Source organism: Oncorhynchus kisutch, unplaced genomic scaffold (genome assembly GCF_002021735.2).
Source record: "Oncorhynchus kisutch isolate 150728-3 unplaced genomic scaffold, Okis_V2 Okis07a-Okis12b_hom, whole genome shotgun sequence".
In the NCBI taxonomy this organism is placed as follows: Eukaryota; Metazoa; Chordata; class Actinopteri; order Salmoniformes; family Salmonidae; genus Oncorhynchus; species Oncorhynchus kisutch.
In genome coordinates this window covers 16,108,794-16,133,793 of record NW_022261984.1, presented here as the reverse complement: position 1 = coordinate 16,133,793, position 25,000 = coordinate 16,108,794, and the positions used below count along the sequence as shown (strand labels likewise).

The following is a 25,000-nucleotide window of genomic DNA, read 5'->3' as shown; positions in this document are numbered from 1 at the left end:
GCTACTTCCTGTTTGTCATTCTCTTTGTCTCTCTCTCTCTCTCTTTGTCATACTTCCTGTCTGTCTGTCATTATCACTCTGTTTCAGTGTCTATCCCTGCTACTTCCTGTCTGTCATTATCACTGTGTTTCAGTGTCTCTCCCTGCTACTTCCTGTCTGTCATTATCACTGTGTTTCAGTGTCTGTCCCTGCTACTTCCTGTCTGTCATTATCACTGTGTTTCAGTGTCTTTCCCTGCTACTTCCTGTCTGTCATTAGCACTGTGTTTCAGTGTCTGTCCCTGCTACTTCCTGTCTGTCATTAGCATTGTGTTTCAGTGTCTGTCCCTGCTACTTCCTGTCTGTCATTATCACTGTGTTTCAGTGTCTGTCCCTGCTACTTCCTGTCTGTCATTATCACTGTGTTTCAGTGTCTGTCCCTGCTACTTCCTGTCTGTCATTATCACTGTGTTTCAGTGTCTGTCCCTGCTACTTCCTGTCTGTCATTATCACTGTGTTTCAGTGTCTGTCCCTGCTACTTCCTGTCTGTCATTATCACTGTGTTTCAGTGTCTGTCCCTGCTACTTCCTGTCTGTCATTATCACTGTGTTTCAGTGTCTGTCCCTGCTACTTCCTGTTTGTCATTCTCTTTGTCTCTCTCTCTCTCTCTTTGTCATACTTCCTGTCTGTCTGTCATTATCACTCTGTTTCAGTGTCTATCCCTGCTACTTCCTGTCTGTCATTATCACTGTGTTTCAGTGTCTCTCCCTGCTACTTCCTGTCTGTCATTATCACTGTGTTTCAGTGTCTGTCCCTGCTACTTCCTGTCTGTCATTATCACTGTGTTTCAGTGTCTCTCCCTGCTACTTCCTGTTTGTCAATATCACTGTGTTTCAGTGTCTCTCCCTGCTACTTTCTGTCTGTCATTATCACTCTGTTTCAGTGTCTGTCCCTGCTACTTCCTGTCTGTCATTATCACTCTGTTTCAGTGTCTCTCCCTGCTACTTCCTGTCTGTCATTATTACTCTGTTTCAGTGTCTGTCCCTGCTACTTCCTGTCATTATCACTCTTTCAGTTTCTGTCCCTGCTACTTCCTGTCATTATCACACTGTTTCAGTGTCTGTCCCTGCTACATCCTGTCTGTCTGTCCAGTCTATATCTTAATGTTTCTCTCTGTCCTCTCCTTCTCTCTCCTTCTCTCTCCTTCTCTCCTCTCATCTCTGTCAGTCCTCTGGGAGGTCTGCGCGCTCGTCTCCGCTCCTCCTCCTCTGTTCCCAACTTCCTCAAACTCCTCGCTCCTGTCCACGAGAGCCACCCCTGTGACTTAGACAAGAGGAGGTACACCACACCATACACCACACACCATACGCCACACCACACACTACACACTACACCACAGCACACTTTCCATACACCACACACCATACACCACACACCATACCATACACCACACCACTCACCACACACCATACCATACACCCACACCATACACCACACACCACACCATACACCACATACCACACCCCATACCATACACCATACCATACACCCTACACCATACACCACACCATACACCATACACCATACACCATACCATACACCACACCATACCACACACTACACACCACGCACCACACCGTACACCACACACCACACCATACACCATACACCACACCATACACCATACACCACATACCACACCACACACCATACCACACACCATGCACCACACCATACACCACACCATACACCATACCACATACCACACCACACACCATACCACACCACACTACACACCATACTACACACCACACCATACTACACACCATACTACACACCACACCATACCACACACCATACTACACACCACCACTACACACCACACTACACACCACTACACACCACACACCATACTACACACCACACACCATGCTACACACCACACACCATGCTACACACCACACACCATACTACACACCACACACCATACTACACACCACACACCATACTACACACCACACCACCACTACACACCATACCATACCATACCCCACACTACACACCATACCATACCCCACACTACACACCACACCATACCCCACACTACACACCACACCATACCCCACACCCCACACCACATCATACCACACACCCACACCATACACCACCACTACACTACACACCATACACCACCACTACACACCATACACCACCACTACACAACGTACACTCTACCTGTGAGTTTTACAACCACTTACTTGTGTGTGTGTATTAACGTATGTGTGTGTGTATTAATGTGTGTGTGTGTGTGTGTGTATGTTACAGTGACGTAGCAGCCCTGTCCAGTCCGGTAGCAGTGTGTGTGTGTGTGTATTAATGTGTGTGTGTGTGTGTATTAATGTGTGTGTGTATGTTACAGTGACGTAGCAGCCCTGTCCAGTCCGGTAGCAGTGTGTGTGTGTGTGTGTATTAATGTGTGTGTGTGTGTATTAATGTGTGTGTGTGTGTTACAGTGACGTAGCAGCCCTGTCCAGTCCGGTAGCAGTGTGTGTGGTAGGAGACAGTCCTCTACGGAGACACTCCTGGAGACAACAGATCTTCCTTCGTGTCGCTACCCCTCAGAAAAACACTGACAGCAATGGTACGCACACACACGCACACACACGCACACACACACACACACACACACACACACACACACACACACACACACACACACACACACACACACACACACACACACACACACACACTGACACGCACACACACACACACACACTGACACGCACACACACACACACACACTGACACGCGCACACACACACACACACACACACACACACACACACACACACTGACACGCACACACACACACACACACACACACACACACACACACTGACACGCACACACACACACACTGACACACACACACCACTGACACACACACACACACACACACACACACACACACACACACACTGACACGCACACACACACACACACACACACACACACACACTGACACGCACACACACACACACACACACACACACTGACACGCACACGCGCACACACACACACACACACACACACACACACACACACACACACACACACACACACACCTGTTTGAGTAAGGAGGGTGACTATCTTGTATCAGATAAGGATGTGTGTTCTTCATGTCTGGTTAGATTGTAAACTCTCCTTCCAGACCCATATCAAACATCTCCAATCCAAAGTTAAATCTAGAATTGGCTTCCTATTTCGCAACAAAGCATCCTTCACTCATGCTGCCAAACATACCCTTGTAAAACTGACCATCCTACCAATCCTCGACTTTGGCGATGTCATTTACAAAATAGCCTCCAATACCCTACTCAACTAATTGGATGCAGTCTATCACAGTGCAATCCGTTTTATCACCAAAGCCCCCATATACTACCCACCATTGCGACCTGTACGCTCTCGTTGGCTGGCCCTCGCTTCATACTCGTCGCCAAACCCACTGGCTCCATGTCATCTACAAGACCCTGCTAGGTAAAGTCCCCCCTTATCTCAGCTCGCTGGTCACCATAGCATCTCCCACCTGTAGCACGCGCTCCAGCAGGTATATCTCTCTAGTCACCCCCAAAACCAATTCTTTCTTTGGCCGCCTCTCCTTCCAGTTCTCTGCTGCCAATGACTGGAACGAACTACAAAAATCTCTGAAACTGGAAACACTTATCTCCCTCACTAGCTTTAAGCACCAACTGTCAGAGCAGCTCACAGATTACTGCACCTGTACATAGCCCACCTATAATTTAGCCCAAACAACTACCTCTTTCCCAACTGTATTTAATTTTAATTTATTTATTTATTTTGCTCCTTTGCACCCCATTATTTTTTTATTTCTACTTTGCACATTCTTCCATTGCAAAACTACCATTCCAGTATTTTACTTGCTATATTGTATTTACTTTGCCATCTTGGCCTTTTTTGCCTTTACCTCCCCTTATCTCACCTCATTTGCTCACATCGTATATAGACTTGTTTATACTGCATTATTGACTGTATGTTTGTTTTTACTCCATGTGTAACTCTGTGTCGTTTTATCTGTCGAACTGCTTTGCTTTATCTTGGCCAGGTCGCAATTGTAAATGAGAACTTGTTCTCAACTGGCCTACCTGGTTAAATAAAGGTGTCCTCAACTAGCCTACCTGGTTAAATAAAGGTGTTCTCAACTAGCCTACCTGGTTAAATAAAGGTGTTCTCAACTAGTCTACCTGGTTAAATAAAGGTGTTCTCAACTAGCCTACCTGGTTAAATAAAGGTGTTCTCAACTAGCCTACCTGGTTAAATAAAGGTGTTCTCAACTAGCCTACCTGGTTAAATAAAGGTGTTCTCAACTAGCCTACCTGGTTTAAATAAAGGTGTTCTCAACTAGCCTACTGGTTAAATAAAGGTGTTCTCAACTAGCCTACCTGGTTAAATAAAGGTGTTCTCAACTAGCCTACCTGGTTAAATAAAGGTGTTCTCAACTAGCCTACCTGGTTAAATAAAGGTGTTCTCAACTAGCCTACCTGGTTAAATAAAGGTGTTCTCAACTAGCCTACCTGGTTAAATAAAGGTGTTCTCAACTGGCCTACCTGGTTAAATAAAGGTGTTCTCAACTGGCCTACCTGGTTAAATAAAGGTGTTCTCAACTGGCCTACCTGGTTAAATAAAGGTGTTTCTCAACTAGCCTACCTGGTTAAATAAAGGTGTTCTCAACTAGCCTACCTGGTTAAATAAAGGTGTTCTCAACTAGCCTACCTGGTTAAATAAAGGTGTTCTCAACTAGCCTACCTGGTTAAATAAAGGTGTTCTCAACTAGCCTACCTGGTTAAATAAAGGTGTTCTCAACTGGCCTACCTGGTTAAATAAAGGTGTTCTCAACTAGCCTACCTGGTTAAATAAAGGTGTTCTCAACTAGCCTACCTGGTTAAATAAAGGTGTTCTCAACTAGCCTACCTGGTTAAATAAAGGTGTTCTCAACTAGCCTACCTGGTTAAATAAAGGTGTTCTCAACTAGCCTACCTGGTTAAATAAAGGTGTTCTCAACTAGCCTACCTGGTTAAATAAAGGTGTTTCTCAACTAGCCTACCCTGGTTAAATAAAGGTGTTCTCAACTAGCCTACCTGGTTAAATAAAGGTGTTCTCAACTAGCCTACCTGGTTAAATAAAGGTGTTCTCAACTAGCCTACCTGGTTAAATAAAGGTGTTCTCAACTAGCCTACCTGGTTAAATAAAGGTGTTCTCACTAGCCTACCTGGTTAAATAAAGGTGTTCTCAACTAGCCTACCTGGTTAAATAAAGGTGTTCTCAACTAGCCTACCTGGTTAAATAAAGGTGTTCTCAACTAGCCTACCTGGTTAAATAAAGGTGTTCTCAAACTAGCCTACCTGGTTAAATAAAGGTGTTCTCAACTAGCCTACCTGGTTAAATAAAGGTGTTCTCACTAGCCTACCTGGTAAATAAAGGTGTTCTCAACTAGCCTACCTGGTTAAATAAAGGTGTTCTTCAACTAGCCTACCTGGTTAAATAAAGGTGTTCTCAACTAGCCTACCTGGTTAAATAAAGGTGTTCTAACTAGCCTACCTGGTTAAATAAAGGTGTTCTCAACTAGCCTACCTGGTTAAATAAAGGTGTTCTCAACTAGCCTACCTGGTTAAAAAGGTGTTCTCAACTAGCCTACCTGGTTAAATAAAGGTGTTCTCAACTAGCTTACCTAAATAAGGTCCACTACCTGGTTAAATAAAGGTGTTCTCAACTAGCCTACCTGGTTAAATAAAGGTGATCTCAACTAGCCTACCTGGTTAAATAAAGGTGTTCTCAACTAGCTTACCTGGTTAAATAAAGGTGTTCTCAACTAGCCTACCTGGTTAAATAAAGGTGTTCTCAACTAGCCTACCTGGTTAAATAAAGGTGTTCTCAACTAGCCTACCTGGTTAAATAAAGGTGTTCTCAACTAGCCTACCTGGTTAAATAAAGGTGTTCTCAACTAGCTTACCTGGTTAAATAAAGGTGAAATAAATAAATAAATAAAAATATCAATAGTCATCCGTCTACTGCATGTGGTTTGTCTTACAGATAATGATTCTAAATGATTCCTTCTAGTTCTAGAATGGGAATCTACTGCATGTGGTTTGTCTTACAGACCTTTTGAAATGTTTTTAATTCAACAAATACATTTAGATTCTAGTTAATTTATTTAGCCAGGATAGTCCATATAGTAATAATTGATGCATTTAGCCAGGACAGTCCCTATAGTAATAATTGATGCATTTAGCCAGGATAGTCCCTATAGTAATAATTGATGCATTTAGCCAGGATAGTCCCCATAGTAATAATTGATGCATTTAGCCAGGATAGTCCCCATAGTAATAATTGATGCATTTAGCCAGGATAGTCCCCATAGTAATAATTGATGCATTTAGCCAGGATAGTCCCCATAGTAATAATTGCCACTGTTTTGCCAGTAAGTCCTGGGTTCCATAGCAGAAATATATTTTTAAAAACTAAGAATTTTCAAGATAAAGATTCTAAATGATTCCTTCTAGTTCTAGAATGTGAATCGGTGGTTTGTAATGGAAATGAAATTAGAACTGCATCCCAAACCTGGTTTAAATAGCAGCACATGTAAATGGCTCTCGGTTTAGTGTGTGGTGCTAGTGGTGAAAAACAGTGTTACTCCTGATTTGAGCCAATAGCTTTTCAATAGGTAGTCATGAGATGACGGTCAACAGAACAGATATGATTGTCCGTCATGAGATCCACTATGTCCGCTTTCGTACGTATGTAACTTGTCCGAAGAAAAGTTAGATTCACCTTTTTTAAGGACCCAAGAAAACGGACATTGATGACTTCATGTGTGTCCCAGAGACCGTACAGAACAGCTGTGTCCTGAGCCCTCAGAGCACAGACTGGTGTAATGACAGCACCTGGCCACTAGATGTCACTGTTGCTTTGTGACTTACTGTTAGTCGTGGACATCGTTCGACTTGGACTTTGGAGCCACGTAAATCCAACAGGCAACACATTCAAAGATTAGAGGGAGTGAGCTGTCTGGCTGGAGAGACTAGGTTACTGTTGGTCTGGTACAGTAGAGACTGGGTTACTGTTGGTCTGGTACAGTAGAGACTGGGTTACTGTTGGTCTGGTACAGTAGAGACTAGGTTACTGTTGGTCTGGTACAGTAGAGACTGGGTTACTGTTGGTTCTGGTACAGTAGAGACTGGGTTACTGTTGGTCTGGTACAGTAGAGGACTGGGTTACTGTTGGTCTGGTACAGTAGAGACTGGGTTACTGTTGGTCTGGTACAGTAGAGACTAGGTTACTGTTGGTCTGGTACAGTAGAGACTAGGTTACTGTTGGTCCGGTACAGTAGAGACTAGGTTACTGTTGGTCTGGTACAGTAGAGACTAGGTTACTGTTGGTCTGGTACAGTAGAGACTAGGTTACTGTTGGTCTGGTACAGTAGAGACTAGGTTACTGTTGGTCTGGTACAGTAGAGACTAGGTTACTGGTCTGGTACAGTAGAGACTAGGTTACTGTTGGTCTGGTACAGTTAGAGACTAGGTTACTGTTGGTCTGGTACAGTAGAGACTAGGTTACTGTTGGTCTGGTACAGTAGAGACTAGGTTACTGGTCTGGTACAGTAGAGACTAGGTACTGGTCTGGTACAGTAGAGACTAGGTTACTGTTGGTCTGGTACAGTAGAGACTAGGTTACTGTTGGCTACAGTAGACTAGGTTACTGTTGGTCTGGTACAGTAGAGACTAGGTTACTGTTGGTCTGGTACAGTAGAGACTGGGTTACTGTTGGTCTGGTACAGTAGAGACTAGGTTACTGTTGGTCTGGTACAGTAGAGACTAGGTTACTGTTGGTCTGGTACAGTAGAGACTGGGTTACTGTTGGTCTGGTACAGTAGAGACTAGGTTACTGTTGGTCTGGTACAGTAGAGACTGGGTTACTGTTGGTCTGGTACAGTAGAGACTGGGTTACTGTTGGTCTGGTACAGTAGAGACTAGGTTACTGTTGGTCTGGTACAGTAGAGACTGGGTTACTGTTGGTCTGGTACAGTAGAGACTAGGTTACTGTTGGTCTGGTAGAGTAGAGACTGGGTTACTGTTGGTCTGGTACAGTAGAGACTGGGTTACTGTTGGTCTGGTACAGTAGAGACTGGGTTACTGTTGGTATGGTACAGTAGGGACTAGGTTACTGTTGGTCTGGTACAGTAGAGACTAGGTTACTGTTGGTCTGGTACAGTAGAGACTAGGTTACTGTTGGTCTGGTACAGTAGAGACTAGGTTACTGTTGGTCTGCTACAGTAGAGACTGGGTTACTGTTGGTCTGGTACAGTAGAGACTGGGTTACTGTTGGTCTGGTACAGTAGAGACTGGGTTACTGTTGGTCTGGTACAGTAGAGACTAGGTTACTGTTGGTCTGGTACAGTAGAGACTAGGTTACTGTTGGTCTGGTACAGTAGAGACTAGGTTACTGTTGGTCTGGTACAGTAGAGACTAGGTTACTGTTGGTCTGGTACAGTAGAGACTAGGTTACTGTTGGTCTGGTAGAGTAGAGACTGGGTTACTGTTGGTCTGGTACAGTAGAGACTGGGTTACTGTTGGTCTGGTACAGTAGAGACTGGGTTACTGTTGGTCTGGTACAGTAGAGACTAGGTTACTGTGGTCTGGTACAGTAGAGACTAGGTTACTGTTGGTCTGGTACAGTAGAGACTAGGTTACTGTTGGTCTGGTACAGTAGAGACTAGGTTACTGTTGGTCTGCTACAGTAGAGACTGGGTTACTGTTGGTCTGGTACAGTAGAGACTGGGTTACTGTTGGTCTGGTACAGTAGAGACTGGGTTACTGTTGGTCTGGTACAGTAGAGACTAGGTTACTGTTGGTCTGGTACAGTAGAGACTAGGTTACTGTTGGTCTGGTACAGTAGAGACTAGGTTACTGTTGGTCTGGTACAGTAGAGACTAGGTTACTGTTGGTCTGGTACAGTAGAGACTAGGTTACTGTTGGTCTGGTACAGTAGAGACTAGGTTACTGTTGGTCTGGTACAGTAGAGACTAGGTTACTGTTGGTCTGGTACAGTAGAGACTAGGTTACTGTTGGTCTGGTACAGTAGAGACTGGGTTACTGTTGGTCTGGTACAGTAGAGACTGGGTTACTGTTGGTCTGGTACAGTAGAGACTGGGTTACTGTTGGTCTGGTACAGTATAGACTGGGTTACTGTTGGTCTGGTACAGTAGAGACTGGGTTACTGGTATGGTACAGTAGAGACTGGTTACTGTTGGTCTGGTACATTAGAGACTGGGTTACTGTTGGTCTGGTACAGTAGAGACTGGGTTACTGTTGGTCTGGTACAGTAGAGACTGGGTTACTGTTGGTCTGGTACAGTAGAGACTAGGTTACTGTTGGTCTGGTACAGTAGAGACTGGGTTACTGTTGGTCTGGTACAGTAGAGACTAGGTTACTGTTGGTCTGGTAGAGTAGAGACTGGGTTACTGTTGGTCTGGTACAGTAGAGACTGGGTTACTGTTGGTCTGGTACAGTAGAGACTGGGTTACTGTTGGTCTGGTACAGTAGAGACTAGGTTACTGTTGGTCTGGTACAGTAGAGACTAGGTTACTGTTGGTCTGGTACAGTAGAGACTAGGTTACTGTTGGTCTGGTACAGTAGAGACTAGGTTACTGTTGGTCTGCTACAGTAGAGACTGGGTTACTGTTGGTCTGGTACAGTAGAGACTGGGTTACTGTTGGTCTGGTACAGTAGAGACTGGGTTACTGTTGGTCTGGTACAGTAGAGACTAGGTTACTGTTGGTCTGGTACAGTAGAGACTAGGTTACTGTTGGTCTGGTACAGTAGAGACTAGGTTACTGTTGGTCTGGTACAGTAGAGACTAGGTTACTGTTGGTCTGGTACAGTAGAGACTAGGTTACTGTTGGTCTGGTACAGTAGAGACTAGGTTACTGTTGGTCTGGTACAGTAGAGACTAGGTTACTGTTGGTCTGGTACAGTAGAGACTAGGTTACTGTTGGTCTGGTACAGTAGAGACTGGGTTACTGTTGGTCTGGTACAGTAGAGACTGGGTTACTGTTGGTCTGGTACAGTAGAGACTGGGTTACTGTTGGTCTGGTACAGTATAGACTGGGTTACTGTTGGTCTGGTACAGTAGAGACTGGGTTACTGGTATGGTACAGTAGAGACTGGTTACTGTTGGTCTGGTACATTAGAGACTGGGTTACTGTTGGTCTGGTACAGTAGAGACTGGGTTACTGTTGGTCTGGTACAGTAGAGACTGGGTTACTGTTGGTCTGGTACAGTAGAGACTGGGTTACTGTTGGTCTGGTACAGTAGAGACTGGGTTACTGTTGGTCTGGTACAGTAGAGACTGGGTTACTGGTCTGGTACAGTAGAGACTGGGTTACTGGTCTGGTACAGTAGAGACTGGGTTACTGTTGGTCTGGTACAGTAGAGACGGGGTTACTGTTGGTCTGGTACAGTAGAGACGGGGTTACTGTTGGTCTGGTACAGTAGAGACTAGGTTACTGTTGGTCTGGTACAGTAGAGACTGGGTTACTGTTGGTCTAGTGCAGTAGAGACTGGGTTACTGTTGGTCTGGTACAGTAGAGACTGGGTTACTGTTGGTCTGGTACAGTAGAGACTGGGTTACTGTTGGTCTGGTACAGTAGAGACTGGGTTACTGTTGGTCTGGTACATTAGAGACTGGGTTACTGTTGGTCTGGTCTGGTACAGTAGAGACTGGGTTACTGTTGGTCTGGTACAGTAGAGACTGGGTTACTGTTGGTCTGGTACAGTAGAGACTGGGTTACTGTTGGTCTGGTACAGTAGAGACTGGGTTACTGGTCTGGTACAGTAGAGACTGGGTTACTGTTGGTCTGGTACAGTAGAGACTGGGTTACTGTTGGTCTGGTACAGTAGAGACTGGGTTACTGTTGGTCTGGTACAGTAGAGACTGGGTTACTGGTCTGGTACAGTAGAAACTGGGTTACTGTTGGTCTGGTACAGTAGAAACTGGGTTACTGTTGGTCTGGTACAGTAGAGACTGGGTTACTGTTGGTCTGGTACAGTAGAGACTGGGTTACTGTTGGTCTGGTACAGTAGAGACTGGGTTACTGTTGGTCTGGTACAGTAGAGACTGGGTTACTGTTGGTCTGGTACAGTAGAGACTGGGCTACTGTCGGTCTGGTACAGTAGAGACTAGGTTACTGTTGGTCTGGTACAGTAGAGACTAGGTTACTGGGCTACTGTTGGTCTGGTACAGTAGAGACTGGGTTACTGTTGGTCTGGTACAGTAGAGACTGGGCTACTGTCGGTCTGGTACAGTAGAGACTAGGTTACTGTTGGTCTGGTACAGTAGAGACTAGGTTACTGGGCTACTGTTGGTCTGGTACAGTAGAGACTGGGTTACTGGGCTACTGTTGGTCTGGTACAGTAGAGACTAGGTTACTGGGCTACTGTTGGTCTGGTACAGTAGAGACTGGGTTACTGTTGGTCTGGTACAGTAGAGACTGGGCTACTGTCGGTCTGGTACAGTAGAGACTAGGTTACTGTTGGTCTGGTACAGTAGAGACTAGGTTACTGGGCTACTGTTGGTCTGGTACAGTAGAGACTGGGCTACTGTCGGTCTGGTACAGTAGAGACGGGGTTACTGTTGGTCTGGTACAGTAGAGACTAGGTTACTGGGCTACTGTTGGTCTGGTACAGTAGAGACTAGGTTACTGGGCTACTGTTGGTCTGGTACAGTAGAGACTAGGTTACTGTTGGTCTGGTACAGTAGAGACTAGGTTACTGGGCTACTGTTGGTCTGGTACAGTAGAGACTAGGTTACTGGGCTACTGTTGGTCTGGTACAGTAGAGACTGGGTTCCTACATGTGTAAACTCCACCTTTATACCTGTGTAAACATGTATTTAAGGTAATACACAATTTACCTACCGTCTACCACCTCTCTCTGTCTCTCTCTCTCTCTCTCTTATTCAGGCTTTCTCTCTCTCTCTCAATTCAATTCAATTCAATTCAAGGGCTTTATTGGCATGGGAAACATGTGTTAACATTGCCAAAGCAAGTGAGGTAGATAACATACAAAGTGAATATATAAAGTGAAAAACAACAAAAATGAACAGTAAACATTACACATACAGAAGTTTACACATACTCTCTCTCTCTCTCTCTCTCTCTCTCTCTCTCTCTCTCTCTCTCTCTCTCATTCTCTCTCTCTCTCTCTCTCATTCTCTCTCTCTCTCTCTCTCTCTCTCTCTCTCATTCTCTCTCTCTCTCTCTCTCTCATTCTCTCTCTCTCATTGTCTCTCTCTCTCATTCAGTCTTTCTCTCTCCCTCTCCTTGGCCAGGTTTTAGTTACAGTTCTCTGGTGACAGATGGAGTGTGACAAATCATATTTAATCAACAATGCCGATCTACAAACATAAGTACCCAGAACAGGTTATACCACGACAGTAGACTGAAGACAATACCTGACCATACCTGTGTTTACTCTTTAGTGTTTATATTCTAGAGAATACCTGACCATACCTGTAACTACCTGTGTTTACTGTCTAGTTGTTATATTCTAGAGAATACCTGACCATACCTGTAACTACCTGTGTTTACTGTCTAGTTGTAATACCATACCTATAACTACCTGTATTTACTCTTTAGTGTTAATATTCTAGAGAATACCTGACCATACCTGTGTTTACTCTTTAGTGTTTATATTCTAGAGAATACCTGACCATACCTGTGTTTACTCTTTAGTGTTTATATTCTAGAGAATACCTGACCATACCTGTAACTACCTGTGTTTACTGTCTAGTTGTGATATTCTAGAGAATACCTGACCATACCTGTAACTACCTGTGTTTACTGTCTAGTTGTTATATTCTAGAGAATACCTGACCATACCTGTAACTACCTGTGTTTACTGTCTAGTTGTAATACCATACCTGTAACTACCTGTATTTACTCTTTAGTGTTAATATTCTAGAGAATACCTGACCATACCTGTGTTTACTCTTTAGTGTTTATATTCTAGAGAATACCTGACCATACCTGTAACTACCTGTGTTTACTGTCTAGTTGTGATATTCTAGAGAATACCTGACCATACCTGTAACTACCTGTGTTTACTCTTTAGTGTTAATATTCTAGAGAATACCTGACCATACCTGTAACTACCTGTAACTACTGTCTAGTTGTTATATTCTAGAGAATACCTGACCATACCTGTAACTACCTGTAACTACTGTCTAGTTGTAATACCATACCTGTAACTACCTGTAACTACCTGTAACTACTGTCTAGTTGTAATACCATACCTGTAACTACCTGTAACTACTGTCTAGTTGTAATACCATACCTGTAACTACCTGTAACTACCTGTGTTTACTGTCTAGTTGTAATACCATACCTGTAACTACTGTCTATTTGTTATATTCTAGAGAATACCTGACCATACCTGTAACTACCTGTGTTTACTGTCTAGTTGTTATATTCTAGAGAATACCTGACCATACCTGTAACTACCTGTAACTACTGTCTAGTTGTTATATTCTAGAGAATACCTGACCATACCTGTAACTACCTGTGTTTACTGTCTAGTTGTTATATTCTAGAGAATACCTGACCATACCTGTAACTACCTGTAACTACTGTCTAGTTGTAATACCATACCTGTAACTACCTGTAACTACTGTCTAGTTGTAATACCATACCTGTAACTACCTGTAACTACTGTCTAGTTGTAATACCATACCAGTAACTACCTGTAACTACTGTCTAGTTGTAATACCATACCTGTAACTACTGTCTAGTTGTAATACCATACCTGTAACTACCTGTAACTACTGTCTAGTTGTAATACCATACCTGTAACTACTGTCTAGTTGTAATACCATACCTGTAACTACCTGTAACTACTGTCCAGTTTGTAATACCATACCTGTAACTACCTGTATTTACTGTCTAGTTGTAATACCATACCTGTAACTACCTGTAACTACTGTCTAGTTGTAATACCATACCTGTAACTACTGTCTAGTTGTAATACCATACCTGTAACTACTGTCTAGTTGTAATACCATACCTGTAACTACTGTCTAGTTGTAATACCATACCTGTAACTACCTGTATTTACTGTCTAGTTGTAATACCATACCTGTAACTACTGTCTAGTTGTAATACCATACCTGTAACTACCTGTAACTACTGTCTAGTTGTAATACCATACCTGTAACTACCTGTAACTACTGTCTAGTTGTAATACCATACCTGTAACTACCTGTATTTACTGTCTAGTTGTAATACCATACCTGTAACTACCTGTAACTACCTGTAACTACTGTCTAGTTGTAATACCATACCAGTAACTACCTGTAACTACTGTCTAGTTGTAATACCATACCTGTAACTACTGTCTAGTTGTAATACCATACCTGTAACTACCTGTAACTACTGTCTAGTTGTAATACCATACCTGTAACTACTGTCTAGTTGTAATACCATACCTGTAACTACCTGTAACTACTGTCTAGTTGTAATACCATACCTGTAACTACCTGTAACTACTGTCTAGTTGTAATACCATACCTGTAACTACCTGTAACTACCTGTATTTACTGTCTAGTTGTAATACCATACCTGTAACTACCTGTAACTACTGTCTAGTTGTAATACCATACCTGTAACTACTGTCTAGTTGTAATACCATACCTGTAACTACTGTCTAGTTGTAATACCATACCTGTAACTACTGTCTAGTTGTAATACCATAACCTGTAACTACCTGTATTTACTGTCTAGTTGTAATACCATACCTGTAACTACCTGTAACTACTGTCTAGTTGTAATACCATACCTGTAACTACTGTCTAGTTGTAATACCATACCTGTAACTACCTGTAACTACTGTCTAGTTGTAATACCATACCTGTAACTACCTGTAACTACTGTCTAGTTGTAATACCATACCTGTAACTACCTGTAACTACTGTCTAGTTGTAATACCATACCTGTAACTACCTGTATTTACTGTCTAGTTGTAATACCATACCTGTAACTACCTGTAACTACCTATATTTACTGTCTAGTTGTAATACCAGACCTGTAACTACCTGTAACTACCTGTAACTACTGTCTAGTTGTAATACCATACCTGTAACTACCTGTATTTACTGTCTAGTTGTAATACCATACCTGTAACTACCTGTAACTACCTGTAACTACTGTCTAGTTGTAATACCATACCTGTAACTACCTGTATTTAATGTCTAGTTGTAATACCATACCTGTAACTACCTGTGTTTACTCTTTAGTGTTTATATTCTAGAGAATACCTGACCATACCTGTAACTACCTGTGTTTACTGTCTAGTTGTTATATTCTAGAGAATACCTGACCATACCTGTAACTACCTGTAACTACTGTCTAGTTGTAATACCATACCTGTAACTACCTGTATTTACTGTCTAGTTGTAATACCATACCTGTAACTACCTGTAACTACTGTCTAGTTGTAATACCATACCTGTAACTACCTGTAACTACCTGTAACTACCTATAACTACCTGTATTTACTGTCTAGTTGTAATACCAAACCTGTAACTACCTGTAACTACTGTCTAGTTGTAATACCATACCTGTAACTACCTGTAACTACTGTCTAGTTGTAATACCAGACCTGTAACCACCTGTAACTACCTGTAACTACTGTCTAGTTGTAATACCATACCTGTAACTACCTGTATTTAATGTCTAGTTGTAATACCATACCTGTAACTACATGTAACTACTGTCTAGTTGTAATACCATACCTGTAACTACCTGTATTTAATGTCTAGTTGTAATACCATACCTGTAACTACCTGTATTTACTGTCTAGTTGTAATACCATACCTGTAACTACCTGTAACTACTGTCTAGTTGTAATACCATACCTGTAACTACCTGTAACTACTGTCTAGTTGTTATACCATACCTGTAACTACCTGTAACTACTGTCTAGTTGTAATACCATACCTGTAACTACCTGTAACTACCTGTAACTACTGTCTAGTTGTAATACCATACCTGTAACTACCTGTAACTACCTGTATTTACTGTCTAGTTGTAATACCATACCTGTAACTACCTGTAACTACTGTCTAGTTGTAATACCATACCTGTAACTACCTGTAACTACTGTCTAGTTGTTATACCATACCTGTAACTACCTGTAACTACTGTCTAGTTGTAATACCATACCTGTAACTACCTGTAACTACCTGTAACTACTGTCTAGTTGTAATACCATACCTGTAACTACCTGTAACTACCTGTATTTACTGTCTAGTTGTAATACCAAACCTGTAACTACCTGTAACTACTGTCTAGTTGTAATACCATACCTGTAACTACCTGTAACTACTGTCTAGTTGTAATACCATACCTGTAACTACCTGTAACTACCTGTATTTACTGTCTAGTTGTAATACCATACCTGTAACTACCTGTAACTACTGTCTAGTTGTAATACCATACCTGTAACTACCTGTAACTACCTGTAACTACTGTCTAGTTGTAATACCATACCTGTAACTACCTGTAACTACCTGTATTTACTGTCTAGTTGTAATACCATACCTGTAACTACCTGTGTTTACTCTTTAGTGTTTATATTCTAGAGAATACCTGACCATACCTGTAACTACCTGTGTTTACTGTCTAGTTGTTATATTCTAGAGAATACCTGACCATACCTGTAACTACCTGTAACTACTGTCTAGTTGTAATACCATACCTGTAACTACCTGTATTTAATGTCTAGTTGTAATACCATACCTGTAACTACCTGTATTTAATGTCTAGTTGTAATACCATACCTGTAACTACCTGTGTTTACTGTCTAGTTGTTATATTCTAGAGAATACCTGACCATACCTGTAACTACCTGTGTTTACTGTCTAGTTGTTATATTCTAGAGAATACCTGACCATACCTGTAACTACTGTCTAGTTGTAATACCATACCTGTAACTACCTGTAACTACTGTCTAGTTGTAATACCATACCTGTAACTACCTGTAACTACCTGTATTTACTGTCTAGTTGTAATACCATACCTGTAACTACCTGTAACTACTGTCTAGTTGTAATACCATACCTGTAACTACCTGTAACTACTGTCTAGTTGTAATACCATACCTGTAACTACCTGTAACTACTGTCTAGTTGTAATACCATACCTGTAACTACCTGTAACTACTGTCTAGTTGTTATACCATACCTGTAACTACCTGTAACTACTGTCTAGTTGTAATACCATACCTGTAACTACCTGTAACTACCTGTAACTACTGTCTAGTTGTAATACCATACCTGTAACTACCTGTAACTACCTGTATTTACTGTCTAGTTGTAATACCATACCTGTAACTACCTGTAACTACTGTCTAGTTGTAATACCATACCTGTAACTACCTGTAACTACTGTCTAGTTGTTATACCATACCTGTAACTACCTGTAACTACTGTCTAGTTGTAATACCATACCTGTAACTACCTGTAACTACCTGTAACTACTGTCTAGTTGTAATACCATACCTGTAACTACCTGTAACTACCTGTATTTACTGTCTAGTTGTAATACCAAACCTGTAACTACCTGTAACTACTGTCTAGTTGTAATACCATACCTGTAACTACCTGTAACTACCTGTAACTACTGTCTAGTTGTAATACCATACCTGTAACTACCTGTAACTACCTGTATTTACTGTCTAGTTGTAATACCATACCTGTAACTACCTGTAACTACTGTCTAGTTGTAATACCATACCTGTAACTACCTGTAACTACCTGTAACTACTGTCTAGTTGTAATACCATACCTGTAACTACCTGTAACTACCTGTATTTACTGTCTAGTTGTAATACCATACCTGTAACTACCTGTGTTTACTCTTTAGTGTTTATATTCTAGAGAATACCTGACCATACCTGTAACTACCTGTGTTTACTGTCTAGTTGTTATATTCTAGAGAATACCTGACCATACCTGTAACTACCTGTAACTACTGTCTAGTTGTAATACCATACCTGTAACTACCTGTATTTAATGTCTAGTTGTAATACCATACCTGTAACTACCTGTATTTAATGTCTAGTTGTAATACCATACCTGTAACTACCTGTGTTTACTGTCTAGTTGTTATATTCTAGAGAATACCTGACCATACCTGTAACTACCTGTGTTTACTGTCTAGTTGTTATATTCTAGAGAATACCTGACCATACCTGTAACTACTGTCTAGTTGTAATACCATACCTGTAACTACCTGTAACTACTGTCTAGTTGTAATACCATACCTGTAACTACCTGTAACTACCTGTATTTACTGTCTAGTTGTAATACCATACCTGTAACTACCTGTAACTACTGTCTAGTTGTAATACCATACCTGTAACTACATGTAACTACTGTCTAGTTGTAATACCATACCTGTAACTACCTGTATTTACTGTCTAGTTGTAATACCATACCTGTAACTACCTGTATTTAATGTCTAGTTGTAATACCATACCTGTAACTACCTATATTTACTGTCTAGTTGTAATACCATACCTGTAACTACCTGTAACTACCTGTAACTACTGTCTAGTTGTAATACCATACCTGTAACTACCTGTAACTACTGTCTAGTTGTAATACCATACCTGTAACTACCTGTAACTACCTGTATTTACTGTCTAGTTGTAATACCATACCTGTAACTACCTGTAACTACTGTCTAGTTGTAATACCATACCTGTAACTACCTGTAACTACTGTCTAGTTGTAATACCATACCTGTAACTACCTGTAACTACCTGTAACTACTGTCTAGTTGTAATACCATACCTGTAACTACCTGTAACTACTGTCTAGTTGTAATACCATACCTGTAACTACCTGTAACTACTGTCTAGTTGTAATACCATACCTGTAACTACCTGTAACTACTGTCTAGTTGTAATACCATACCTGTAACTACCTGTAACTACCTGTAACTACTGTCTAGTTGTAATACCATACCTGTAACTACCTGTAACTACTGTCTAGTTGTAATACCATACCTGTAACTACCTGTAACTACTGTCTAGTTGTAATACCATACCTGTAACTACCTGTAACTACTGTCTAGTTGTAATACCATACCTGTAACTACCTGTAACTACCTGTAACTATTGTCTAGTTGTAATACCATACCTGTAACTACCTGTAACTACCTGTAACTACTGTCTAGTTGTAATACCATACCTGTAACTACCTGTAACTACATGTAACTACTGTCTAGTTGTAATACCATAATACCACCATGTTTACTCTTTAGTGTTTATATTCTAGAGAATACCTGACCATACCTGTAACTACCTGTGTTTACTGTCTAGTTGTTATATTCTAGAGAATACCTGACCATACCTGTAACTACCTGTGTTTACTCTTTAGTGTTTATATTCTAGAGAATACCTGACCATACCTGTAACTACTGTCTAGTTGTAATACCATACCTGTAACTACCTGTAACTACTGTCTAGTTGTAATACCATACCTGTAACTACCTGTATTTACTGTCTAGTTGTAATACCATACCTGTAACTACCTGTAACTACCTATATTTACTGTCTAGTTGTAATACCATACCTGTAACTACCTGTAACTACCTATATTTACTGTCTAGTTGTAATACCATACCTGTAACTACCTGTAACTACCTGTAACTACTGTCTAGTTGTAATACCATACCTGTAACTACCTGTAACTACTGTCTAGTTGTAATACCATACCTGTAACTACCTGTAACTACTGTCTAGTTGTAATACCATACCTGTAACTACCTGTAACTACTGTCTAGTTGTAATACCATACCTGTAACTACCTGTATTTACTGTCTAGTTGTAATACCATACCTGTAACTACCTGTATTTAATGTCTAGTTGTAATACCATACCTGTAACTACATGTAACTACTGTCTAGTTGTAATACCATACCTGTAACTACCTGTATTTAATGTCTAGTTGTAATACCATACCTGTAACTACCTGTAACTACTGTCTAGTTGTAATACCATACCTGTAACTACCTATATTTACTGTCTAGTTGTAATACCATACACACAAGCACACACACACATACACACACGCACACACACACACACACACACGCACACACACACACACACACACACACACACACACACACACACACACACACACACACACACACACACACACACCAAATAGAGCACAGAGTAGCATGGAAGAACCTGATAAATCTAAACTGTGTGTGTGTGTGTGTGTGTAATGGGTGTGTGTGGTTGTGTTGAAAGGCGTGTTGAAACTAGCACAGTCACTAAAACAAACACAACCAAACATCTTAAGAAACTGACGCACTCGGCCACAGTGGCATCGTCCACCCACCCCTCCTCTGCAAACACCCTGGCTCCACCAGAGCCAACGCCCTGCACACACACACACCCACACACAGAGAACCTGACAATAACAATAACTGTTGCCTGTATGTGTTGTTCCTTATAGTTGACCTGGGGGGGGGGAGAGTCTGATCTCAGTGGATGTTACCTGTATCTAGAGGTGAGGGGTGGTGGGGGGGGTGTCTGATCTCAGTGGATGTTACCTGTATCTAGAGTTGAGGGGTGGTGGGGGGAGGGGGTCTGATCTCAGTGGATGTTACCTGTATCTAGAGGTGAGGGGTGGTGGGGGGGGGTGTCTGATCTCAGTGGATGTTACCTGTATCTAGAGGTGAGGGGTGGTGGGGGGGGGGGTCTGATCTCAGTGGATGTTACCTGTATCTAGAGGTGAGGGGTGGTGGGGGGGGTGTCTGATCTCAGTGGATGTTACCTGTATCTAGAGTTGAGGGGTGGTGGGGGGAGGGGGTCTGATCTCAGTGGATGTTACCTGTATCTAGAGGTGAGGGGTGGTGGGGGGGGTGTCTGATCTCAGTGGATGTTACCTGTATCTAGAGGTGAGGGGTGGTGGGGGGGGGTCTGATCTCAGTGGATGTTACCTGTATCTAGAGGTGAGGGGTGGTGGGGGGGAGAGTCTGATCTCAGTGGATGTTACCTGTATCTAGAGGTGAGGGGTGGTGGGGGGGGTGTCTGATCTCAGTGGATGTTACCTGTATCTAGAGGTGAGGGGTGGTGGGGGGGGTGTCTGATCTCAGTGGATGTTACCTGTATCTAGAGGTGAGGGGTGGTGGGGGGGGTGTCTGATCTCAGTGGATGTTACCTGTATCTAGAGGTTAGGGGTGGTGGGGGGGGTGTCTGATCTCAGTGGATGTTACCTGTATCTAGAGGTGAGGGGTGGTGGGGGGGGTGTCTGATCTCAGTGGATGTTACCTGTATCTAGAGGTGAGGGGTGGTGGGGGGGTGTCTGATCTCAGTGGATGTTACCTGTATCTAGAGGTGAGGGGTGGTGGGGGGGTGTCTGATCTCAGTGGATGTTACCTGTATCTAGAGGTGAGGGGTGGTGGGGGGGGGTGTCTGATCTCAGTGGATGTTACCTGTATCTAGAGGTGAGGGGTGGTGGGGGGGGTGTCTGATCTCAGTGGATATTACCTGTATCTAGAGTTGAGGGGTGGTGGGGGGAGGGGGTCTGATCTCAGTGGATGTTACCTGTATCTAGAGGTGGGACTGGGGGGGGGGGTCTGATCTCAGTGGATGTTACCTGTATCTAGAGGTGTGGGGGGAGGGGGTCTGATCTCAGTGGATGTTACCTGTATCTAGAGGTGGGACTGGGGGGGGGGGGGGGGGGGGTCTGATCTCAGTGGATGTTACCTGTATCTAGAGTTGAGGGGTGGTGGGGGGAGGGGGTCTGATCTCAGTGGATGTTACCTGTATCTAGAGGTGGGACTGGGGGGGGGGGGGGGCGTCTGATCTCAGTGGATGTTACCTGTATCTAGAGTTGAGACTGAGGGGGAACCCTGGACTCAGGGGCTGGGGGCCAGAGAATGGGGTCTATAGTAGCATAGATGGACACTAATGAATTATCCGATCTCTCTCTCCCTCTGTCTCTCTCCCTCACATTTCTCCCTCCCTCCCTCCCTCCCTCCCTCCCTCCCTCCCTCCCTCCCTCCCTCCCTCCCTCCCTCCCTCCCTCCCTCCCTCCCTCCCTCTCTCTCTCTCTCCTCTCTTCTCTCTCTCTCTCTCTCTCTCTCTCTCTCTCTCTCTCTCTCTCTCTTCTCTCTCCTGCCTCCCTCCCTCCCTCCCCCTCCCCCTCTCTCTCTCTCTCTCTCTCTCTCTCTCTCTCTCTCTCTCTCTCCTCTCTCTCTCTCTCTCTCTCTCTCTCCCCTGCCTCTCTCCCCCCTCCCTCGCTTCCTGCCTCTCTCTCTCTCTCTCTCTCTCCCCTGCCTCCCTCTCTCTCTCCCCCCTCCCTCCCTCTCTCTCTCCCCCCCTCCCTCTCTCCCCATCTCAGACAGGGGTGACTGCTCCTTAGACGGCAGGGGCGTGTCTGTGTGCGGGGTTGGAGACGGATCACTGGGCGTGGTTCCGGAGGAGAGGAAGAAACGTGGCCGAGCAGAACTGAGACAGCTGTGGAGGAAGGCCATCCTGCAACAGACACTACTGCTGAGGATGGAGAGAGAGAACACAAGATACAGGTTAACTAGAATGGAGAGAGAGAACAACAAGATACAGGGTAACAGAATGGAGAGAACAACAAGATACAGGGTAACAGAATGGAGAGAACAACAAGATACAGGGTAACAGAATGGAGAGAGAGAACAACAAGATACAGGGTAACAGAATGGAGAGAGAGAACAACAAGATACAGGGTAACAGAATGGAGAGAGAGAACAACAAGATACAGGGTAACAGAATGGAGAGAGAGAACAACAAGATACAGGTAACAGAATGGAGAGAGAACAACAAGATACAGGGTAACAGAATGGAGAGAGAACAACAAGATACAGGGTAACAGAATGGAGAGAGAACAACAAGATACAGGGTAACAGAATGGAGAGAGAACACAAGATACAGGGTACAGAATGGAGAGAGAACAACAAAGATACAGGGTAACAGAATGGAGAGAGAGAGAACAACAAGATACAGGGGTAACAGAATGGAGAGAGAGAACAACAAGATACAGGGTAACAGAATGGAGAGAGAGAGAACAACAAGATACAGGGTAACAGAATGGAGAGAACACAAGATACAGGGTAACAGAATGGAGAGAGAGAGAACAACAAGATACCAGGGTACAGAATGGAGAGAGAACAACAAGATACAGGGTAACAGAATGGAGAGAGAGAACAACAAGATACGGGTAACAGAATGGAGAGAGAGAGAACAACAAGATACAGGGTAACAGAATGGAGAGAACAACAAGATACAGGGTAACAGAATGGAGAGAGAGAACAACAAGATACAGGGTAACAGAATGGAGAGAGAGAGAACAACAGATACAGGGTAACAGAATGGAGAGAACAACAAGATACAGGGTAACAGACAGATACTACGTCTGAACAACAGCTGGTTAGGTTATTTGAGGATATAGACGGAGCGTCATGAACCAATCAGCTCATCACTCACACCCAGGCATGTCTAGGGCAACCATAACTAGTCACTACTAGTGACTAGAGCCCTATTCCCTATATAGGGCACTACTTCTGACTAGAGCCCTATTCCTTATATAGGGCACTACTTCTGACTAGAGCCATATTCCCTATATAGGGCACTACTTCTGACTAGAGCCCTATTCCTATATAGGGCACTACTAGTGACCAGAGCCCTATTCCCTTTATAGGGCACTACTATAGACCAGAGCCCTATTCCCTATATAGTGTACTACTATAGACCAGAACCCTATTCCCTATATAGTGCACTACTTTAGACCAGAGCCCTATTCCCTATATAGTGGTACTACTATAGACCAGAGCCCTATTCCCCATATAGTGAACTACTATAGACCAGAACCCTATTCCCTATATAGTGCACTACTTTAGACCAGAGCCCTATTCCCTATATAGTGGTACTACTATAGACCAGAGCCCTATTCCCCATATAGTGAACTACTATAGACCAGAACCCTATTCCCTATATAGTGGTACTACTATAGACCAGAGCCCTATTCCCTATATAGTGCACTACTTTAGACCAGAGCCCTATTCCCTATATAGTGGTACTACTATAGACCAGAGCCCTATTCCCTATATAGTGAACTACTATAGACCAGAGCCCTATTCCCTATATAGTGCACTACTATAGACCAGAGCCCTATTCCCTATATAGTGGTACTACTATAGACCAGAAGCCCTATTTCCCTATATAGTGAACTACTATAGACCAGAGCCCTATTCCCTATATAGTGGTACTACTCTAGACCAGAGCCCTATTCCCTATATAGTGAACTACTATAGACCAGAGCCCTATTCCCTATATAGTACACTACTATAGACCAGAGCCCTATTCCCTATATAGTACACTACTATAGACCAGAGCCCTATTCCCTATATAGTGGTACTTCTATAGACCAGAGCCCTATTCCCAAATAGTGGTACTACTATAGACCAGAGCCCTATTCCCTATATAGTGGTACTACTATAGACCAGAGCCCTATTCCCTATATAGTGGTACTACTATAGACCAGAGCCCTATTCCCTATATAGTGCACTACTATAGACCAGATCCCTATTCCCTATATAGTGCAACTACTTTAGACCAGAGCCCTATGGCACCCTATATAGTGCCCTACTTTAGACCAGAGCCCTATGGCACCCTATATAGTGCACTCTTTAGACCAGAGCCCTATGGCACCCTATATAGTGCACTACTTTAGACCAGAGCCCTATGTGCACCCTATATAGTGCACTACTTTAGACCAGAGCCCTATGGCACCCTATATAGTGGTACTACTTTAGACCAGAACCCTATGGCACCCTATATAGTGCACTACTTTAGACCAGAGCCCTATGGCACCCTATATAGTGCACTACTTTAGACCAG

The 25,000-nt window shown here is 43.0% G+C and overlaps 1 protein-coding gene across 1 annotated transcript in view; it reads left to right on the top strand.

The window, feature by feature from the left end:
* The window catches only part of LOC116360086 (TBC1 domain family member 1), a 98,907-nt gene that overhangs the window by 48,028 nt on the left and 25,879 nt on the right, over positions 1–25,000 (top strand). The window contains 3 exon segments of the mRNA XM_074933808.1: positions 1,206–1,316; positions 2,492–2,619; positions 22,473–22,758. Of these exon segments, the coding sequence (XP_074789909.1) occupies positions 1,206–1,316; positions 2,492–2,619; positions 22,473–22,758 (525 nt within the window).